Genomic DNA, 10000 nt, shown 5'->3' on the forward strand with positions numbered 1-10000 from the left:
TGTGTGTGTGTCTCTGTGTGTGTCTCTGTGTGTGTCTCTGTGTGTGTCTCTGTGTGTGTCTCTGTGTGTGTCTCTGTGTGTGAGTCTCTGTGTGTGAGTCTCTGTGTGTGAGTCTCTGTGTGTGTCTCTGTGTGTGTCTCTGTGTGTGTCTCTGTGTCTCTGTGTGTGTGTCTCTGTGTCTCTGTGTCTCTGTGTCTCTGTATGTGTCTCTGTGTGTGTCTGTGTGTCTCTGTCTGTGTCTCTGTGTCTCTGTGTGTGTCTCTGTGTGTGTCTCTGTGTGTGTCTCTGTGTGTGTCTCTGTGTGTGTCTCTGTGGGTGTCTGTGTGTCTCTGTGTGTGTCTCTGTGTGTGTCTCTGTGGGTGTCTCTGTGGGTGTCTGTGTGTCTCTGTGTGTGTCTCTGTGTGTGTCTCTGTGTGTGTGTCCCAGCTGCGAATGTGGAAGCTGCTGAGGAGGTGAGGGAGGCTCCTCCTGACGACGTCACTGCCTTGTGCCGGGACATGTTCACAAAGATGTCCTCGTACCTCCATGGGGAGCTTGCGGGTTCGGCACTCACTCACTCACCCACACACTCACCCACTCACTCACTCACTCACCCACTCACTCACTCACCCACTCACCCACTCACCCACTCACCCACTCACCTCACTACTCACTCACCTACTCACACAGTCACTCACTCACTCACTCACCCACTCACCCACTCACTCACTCATTCACCCACCCACTCACTCACTCACTCACCACTCACCCACTCACTCACTCACTCACCACTCACCCACTCACCTCACTACTCACTCACCTACTCACACAGTCACTCACCCACTCACTCACTCACCCACTCACTCACCACTCACCCACTCACCTCACTACTCACTCACCTACTCACACAGTCACTCACTCACTCACACAGTCACTCACACAGTCACACACTCACTCACCCACTCACCCACTCACCCACTCACTCACTCACCCACTCACTCACTCACCACTCACCCACTCACTCACTCACCCACTCACCCACTCACCCACTCACTCACCACTCACCCACTCACCTCACTACTCACTCACCTACTCACACAGTCACTCACTCACTCACACAGTCACTCACACAGTCACACAGTCACTCACCCACACACTCACTCACCCACTCACCCACTCACTCACTCACCACTCACCCACTCACCTCACTACTCACTCACCTACTCACACAGTCACTCACTCACTCACACAGTCACTCACACAGTCACACACTCACTCACCCACTCACCCACTCACTCACTCGCCCACTCACCCACTCACTCACCACTCACCCACTCACCTCACTACTCACTCACCTACTCACACAGTCACTCACTCACTCACACAGTCACTCACACAGTCACACACTCACTCACCCACTCACCCACTCACTCACTCACCCACTCACCCACTCACTCACCACTCACCCACTCACCTCACTACTCACTCACCTACTCACACAGTCACTCACTCACTCACACAGTCACTCACACAGTCACACAGTCACTCACCCACACACTCACTCACCCACTCACCCACTCACTCACTCACCACTCACCCACTCACCTCACTACTCACCCACCCACCCACTCATTCACCTACTCACTCACCCACTCACCCACCCACTCACTCACACAGTCACCCACTCACGCACTCACCAACCCACTCACCTACTCACTCACACAGTCACTCACTCATACACTCACCCACTCACTCACTCGCTCACTCACCCAGTCACACAGTCACCCACTCACTCACCCACTCACCCACCCACTCACCCACCCACTCACTCACCCACTCACCCACTCACTCACTCACCCACCCACCCACTCACTCACCCACTCACTCACCCACTCACTCACTCACCCACTCATCCACCCACCCACTCACTCACCCACTCATCCACCCACCCACTCACTCACTCACCCACTCACTCACCCACTCACTCACCCACTCACCCACTCACTTACACACTCACTCACCCACCCACTCACTCACCCACTCACTCACTCACCCACCCACTCACCCACTCACCCACCCACTCACCCACCCACTCACCCACTCACCCACTCACTCACTCACCCACTCACCCACTCACTCACCCACTCACCCACTCACTCGCCCACCCACTCACCCACTCACTCACCCACTCACTCGCCCACCCACTCACCAACTCACTCACCCACTCACTCACCTTCTCACTCACAGTCACTCACCCACTCACCAACTCACTCACTCACCCACTCACCCACCCACTCACCCACTCACTCACTCACTCACCCACTCACTCACTCACCTCACTCACCCACTCACTCACCCACTCACTCACCCACTCACTCACCCACTCACTCACCCACTCACTCACTCACCTCACTCACCCACTCACTCACTCACTCACTCACTCACCCACTCACCCACTCACCTCACTCACCCACTCACCCACCCACTCACCCACTCACTCACCCACTCACTCACCCACTCACTCACCCACTCACTCACTCACCTCACTACTCACCCACCCACTCACTCACCCACTAACTCACTCACCCACTCACTCACCCACTCACAAAGTCACCCACTTACCAACCCACTCACTCACTCACCCACTCACTTACACACCCACTCACTCACCCACCCACTCACCCACTCACTCACTCACACAGTCACTCACTCACTCACACAGTCACTCACACAGTCACACAGTCACTCACCCACACACTCACTCACCCACTCACTCACTCACCCACTCACCCACTCACTCACCACTCACCCACTCACTCACCACTCACCCACTCACCTCACTACTCACTCACCTACTCACACAGTCACTCACTCACTCACACAGTCACTCACACAGTCACACACTCAATCACCCACTCACCCACTCACCCACTCACTCACTCACCCACTCACCCACTCACTCACTCACCACTCACCCACTCACCTCACTACTCACTCACCTACTCACACAGTCACTCACTCACTCACACAGTCACTCACACAGTCACACAGTCACTCACCCACACACTCACTCACCCACTCACTCACTCACTCACCACTCACCCTCTCACCTCACTACTCACCCACCCACCCACTCATTCACCTACTCACTCACCCACTCACCCACCCACTCACTCACACAGTCACCCACTCACTCACTCACCAACCCACTCACCTACTCACTCACACAGTCACTCACTCATACACTCACCCACTCACTCACTCGCTCACTCACCCAGTCACACAGTCACTCACTCACTCACTCACCCACTCACCCACCCACTCACCCACCCACTCACTCACCCACTCACCCACTCACTCACCCACTCACCCACTCACTCACCCACTCACCCACTCGCCCACCCACTCACCCACTCACTCACCCACTCACCCACTCACTCGCCCACCCACTCACCCACTCACTCACCCACTCACTCACCCACTCACTCACCCACTCACTCACTCACTCACCCACTCACTCACTCACCTCACTCACCCACTCACCCACTCACTCACCCACTCACTCACCCACTCACTCACTCACTCACTCACCTCACTCACCACTCACTCACCCACTCACCCACTCACTCACTCACTCACTCACTCACTCACCCACTCACCCACTCACCTCACTCACCCACTCACCCACCCACTCACCCACTCACTCACCCACTCACTCACCCACTCACTCACCTACTCACTCACCCACTCACTCACCCACTCACTCACTCACCTCACTACTCACCCACCCACTCACTCACCCACTAACTCACTCACCCACTCACTCACCCACTCACAAAGTCACCCACTTACCAACCCACCCACTCACTCACACACTCACTCACCCACTCACTTACACACCCACTCACTCACCCACCCACTCACCCACTCACTCACTCACACAGTCACTCACACAGTCACACAGTCACTCACCCACACACTCACTCACCCACTCACTCACTCACTCACCCACTCACCCACTCACTCACCACTCACCCACTCACCTCACTACTCACTCACCTACTCACACAGTCACTCACTCACTCACACAGTCACTCACACAGTCACACAGTCACTCAACCCACTCACTCACTCACCCACTCACCCACTCACTCACTCACTCACCACTCACCCTTTCACCTCACTACTCACCCACCCACCCACTCATTCACCTACTCACTCACCCACTCACCCACCCACTCACTCACACAGTCACCCACTCACTCACTCACCAACCCACTCACCTACTCACTCACACAGTCACTCACTCATACACTCACCCACTCACTCACTCGCTCACTCACCCAGTCACACAGTCACTCACTCACTCACTCACCCACTCACCCACCCACTCACCCACCCACTCACTCACCCACTCACCCACTCACTCACTCACCCACTCACCCACTCACTCACCCACTCACCCACTCGCCCCACCCACTCACCCACTCACTCACCCACTCACTCGCCCACCCACTCACCCACTCACTCACCCACTCACTCACCCACCCACTCACTCACCCACTCACTCGCCCACCCACTCACCCCACTCACCCACTCACTCACTCACCCACCCACTCACTCACTCACTCACCCACCCACTCACTCACTCACTCACCCACCTATACAGTCACTCACTCACTCACCTCACTCCACCCACTCACTCACTCACTCACCCACTCACTCACTCACTCACCCACCCACTCACCCACTCACTCGCCCACCCCACTCACCCCACATCACTCACCCACTCACTCGCCCACCCACTCACCCACTCACCCCACTCACTCACTCACCCCACCCACTCACTCACTCACCCACCTATACAGTCACTCACTCACCTCACTACTCCACTCACTTACTCACTCACTCACCTTCTCCACTCACAGGTCACTCACCCACTCACCTACTCACACACTCATACACTCACTCACCAACTCACTCACTCACCCACTCACTCACCTACTCACTCAGCCAGTCACCCACTCACTCACCCACTCACTCACTCACCTCACTACTCACCACACCCACTCACTCACCCACTAACTCACTCACTCCACTCACTCACCCACTTCACAAAGTCACCCACTTACCAACCCACCCACTCACTTACCCACCCACCCACTCACTCACCCACCCACTCACCCACTCACTCACTCACACAGTCACTCACTCACCCACTCACTCACCCACTCACTCACTCACCCACTCACTCACCCACTCACTCACCCACTCACTCACTCACCCACTCACTTACACACTCACTCACCCACACCCACTCACTCACACACTCACTCACTCACCCACTCACTTACACACTCACTCACCCACCCACTCACTCACCCACTCACTCACCCACCCACTCACCCACTCACTCACCCACTCACTCACTCACCCACTCACTTACACACTCACTCACCCACCCACTCACCCCACCCACTCACTCACCCACTCACTCACTCACTCACTCACTCACCACCACACCACTCACTCACCCACTCACTCACCCACTCACTCACTCACCCACTCATCCACCCACCCACTCACTCACTCACCCACCCACTCACCCACCCACCCACTCACTTACACACTCACTCACCCACCCACTCACTCACCCACTCACTCACTCACCCACTCATCCACCCACCCACTCACTCACCCACTCATCCACCCCACCCACTCACCCACTCACTCACCCACTCACTCACTCACCCCACTCACTTACACACTCACTCACCCACCCAACTCACCCACCCACTCACCCACTCACTCACCCACCCACTCACTTACACACTCACTCACCCACCCACTCAACCACTCACTCACCCACCCCACTCACTCACCCACTCACTCACCCACTCACTCACCCACTCACTTACACACTCACTCACCCACCCACTCACTCACCCACTCACTCACTCACCCACCCACTCACTCACTCACCCCACTCACTCACCCTCACTCACTCACTCACCCACTCATCCACCCACCCACTCACTCACCCACTCATCCACCCACTCACTCACCCACTCACCCACTCACTCACCCACTCACTCACTCACTCACCCACTCACCCACTCACTCACCCACTCACTCACCCACTCACTCACTCACACTCACTCACTCACTCACCCACTCATCCACCCACCCACTCACTCACCCACTCATCCTCCACCCACTCCACTCACCCACTCACCCACTCACTCACCCACTCACTCACTCACTCACCCACCCACTCACTCACTCACCCACTCACTCACCCACTCACTCACTCACCCACTCATCCACCCACCCACTCACTCACCCACTCACCCACCCCACTCACTCACCCCACTCACCCACTCACTCACCCACTCACTCACTCACTCACCCCACTCACCCACTCACTCACCCACTCACTCACCCACTCACTCACTCACCCACCTCACCCACTCACTCACTCACCCACCCCACTCACCCACTCACTCACTCACCACCCACTCACCCACTCACTCACTCACCCACTCACTCACTCACTCCACCCACTCACTCACTCACCCACCCACCCACCCACTAACTCACCCACTCACTCACCCACACTCACCTCACTACTCACCCACTCACCCACTCACCTCACTCACCCACTCACCCCACTCACTCACTCACTCACCCACTCACATCACTCACCCACTCACTTACACACTCACTCACCCACCCACTCACTCACCCACTCACTCACTCACCCACCCACTCACTCACCCACTCACTCACCCACTCACTCACTCACCCACTCATCCACCCACCCACTCTCACTCACCCACTCATCCACCCACCCACTCACTACTCACTCACCCACTCACTCACCCACTCACTCACCCACTCACTCACTCACCCCACCCACTCACTCACCCACTCACCCACTCACTCACCCACTCACCCACCCACCTCACTCACCCACTCACTCACTCACTCACCCCACTCATCCACCCACCCACTCACTCACCCACTCACTCACCCACTCATCCACCCACCCACTCACTCACTCACTTACACACTCACTCACCCACTCACTCACCCACCCACTCACCCACTCACTTACACACTCACTCACCCACTCACTTACACACTCACTCACCCACTCACTCACCCACTCACTCACTCACCCACTCATCCACCCACCCACTCACTCACCCACTCACTCACTCACTCACCCACCCCACTCACCCACTCACTTACACACTCACTCACCCACTCACTCACCCACTCACTCACTCACCCACTCATCCACCCACCCACTCACTCACCCACTCACTCACTCACTCACCCACTCACTTACACACTCACTCACCCACCCACTCACTCACCCACCCACTCACTTACACACTCACTCACCCACCCACTCACTCACCCACTCACTTACACACTCACTCACCCACCCACTCAATCACCCACTCACTCACTCACCCACCCACTCACTCACCCCACTCACTCACCCACTCACTCACTCACCCACTCATCCACCCACCCACTCACTCACCCACTCATCCACCCCACTCACTCACCCACTCACCCACTCACCCACTCACCCACTCACCCACTCACCCACTCACCCACTCACTCACTCACTCACCCACTCACCCACTCACTCACCCACTCACTCACTCACCCACTCACCCACTCACTCACCCACTCACTCACCCACTCACTCACTCACCCACTCACCCACTCACTCACTCACCCACCCACTCACCCACTCACTCACTCACTCGCTCACCCACCCCACTCACCCACTCACTCACTCACCCACTCACTCACTCACTCACCCACTCACCCACTCACTCACTCACCCCACCCACCCACCCACTCACTCACCCACTCACCCACTCACCTCACTACTCACCCACTCACCCACTCACCTCACTCACCCACTCACCCACCCACTCACCACTCACTCACCCACTCACCCACTCACTCACTCACCCACTCACCCACTCAACCCACTCACTCACCCACCACCCACCACCCACTCACTCACTCACCCACTCACTCACCCACTCACCTCACTACTCACCCACTCACCCACTCACCTCACTCACCCACTCACCCACCCACCCACTCACCCACTCACTCACCCACTCACCCACTCACCCACTCACTCACCCACCCACTCACTCACTCACTCACTCACCCACTCACCCACTCACTCACTCACCCACTCACTCCACCCACTCACGTCACCCACCCACCCACCCACACCCACTCACTCACCCACTCCACTCACCCACTCACCTCACTACTCACCCACTCACCCACCCACTCTCACTCACTCACCCACTCACTCACCCCACCCACTCACTCACCCACTCACTCACTCACCCACCCACTCACCCACTCACTCACTCACTCACCCACTCACTCACTTACCACACTCACTCACCCACCCCACTCACTCACCCACCCACTCACTCACCCACTCACTCACTCACCCACCACTCACCCACTCACTCACCCACTCACTCACCCACTCATCCACCCACCCACTCACTCACCCACTCATCCACCCACCCACTCACTCACTCACCCACCCACTCACACCCACCACCCACTCACTTACACACTCACTCACCCACCCACTCACATCACTCACCCACTCATCACCCACTCACCCACCCACTCACTCACCACCCCTCACTCACCCACTCATCCACCCACCCACTCACCCACTCACTCACCCACTCACTCACTCACTCACCCACTCACTTACACACTCACTCACCCACCCACTCACCTCACTCACTCACTCACCCACCCACTCACTTACACACTCACTCACCACTCACTTACACACACTCACTCACTCACTCACTCATCCACCCACCCACTCACCCACTCACTCACCCACTCACTCACTCACTCACCACTCACTTACACACTCACTCACCCACTCACTCACCCACTCACTCACTCACCCACCCACTCACTTACACACTCACTCACCACCCCCACTCACCCACTCCACTCACTCACCCACCCACTCACTCACCCACTCACTCACCCACTCACTCACCCACTCACTTACACACTCACTCACCCACCCACTCACTCACCCACTCACTCACTCACTCACCCACTCACTCACCCACCCACTCACTCACTCACCCACTCACCCACTCACCCACTCACTCACCCACCCACCCACCCACTCACCCACTCACTCACTCACCCACTCACTCACTCACCCACTCACTCACCCACCCACTCACTCACTCACCCCCACCCACCCCACATCACCCACTCACTCAACTCACCCACTCACTCACTCACCCACTCATCCACCCACCCACTCACTCACTCCACTCACCACCACCCACTCACTCACTCACCCACCCACTCACTCACCCACTCACTCACTCACCCACTCACTCACCCACTCACCCACTCACTCACCTCACTCATCCACCCACCCACTCACTCACCCACTCACCCACTCACTCACCCACTCACTCACTCACCCACTCACTCACCCACTCACCCACTCACTCACCCACTCACTCACCCACTCACTCACCACTCCACCCACTCACTCACCCACCCACTCACCCACTCACTCACTCACCCACTCACTCACCCACTCACCCACTCACTCACTCACCCACTCACCCACTCACTCACCCACCCACCCACCCACCCACTCACCTCACCCACTCACTCACCCACTCACCTCACTACTCACCTCACTACTCACCCACTCCACCCCACTCACCTCACTCACCCACTCACCCACCCACTCACTCACACCACTCACCCACTCACCCACTCACTCACATCACCCACTCACTCACCCACTCACCCACTCACCCACTCACTCCACTCACCCACCCACCCACCCACCCACTCACTCACCCACTCACTCACCCACTCACTCACCCACTCACCTCACTACTCACCCACTCACCCACTCAACCTCACTCACCCACTCACCCACCCACCCACTCACCCACTC

At 57.2% G+C, this 10000-nt stretch overlaps 1 protein-coding gene across 1 annotated transcript in view; it reads left to right on the forward strand.

The window, feature by feature from the left end:
- The window catches only part of BLOC1S2 (biogenesis of lysosomal organelles complex 1 subunit 2), a gene marked incomplete at its 3' end in the record, with an annotated part of 23966 nt that overhangs the window by 4754 nt on the left and 9212 nt on the right, over positions 1-10000 (forward strand). Inside the window, exon 2 of the mRNA XM_078885726.1 lies at positions 427-540. Coding sequence (XP_078741852.1) covers positions 427-540 — 114 coding nt within the window. The remainder of the gene's footprint in view (positions 1-426; positions 541-10000) is intronic.

This window comes from Lampetra fluviatilis, unplaced genomic scaffold (genome assembly GCF_964198595.1).
Source record: "Lampetra fluviatilis unplaced genomic scaffold, kcLamFluv1.1 SCAFFOLD_733, whole genome shotgun sequence".
Lineage (NCBI taxonomy): Eukaryota > Metazoa > Chordata > Hyperoartia > Petromyzontiformes > Petromyzontidae > Lampetra > Lampetra fluviatilis.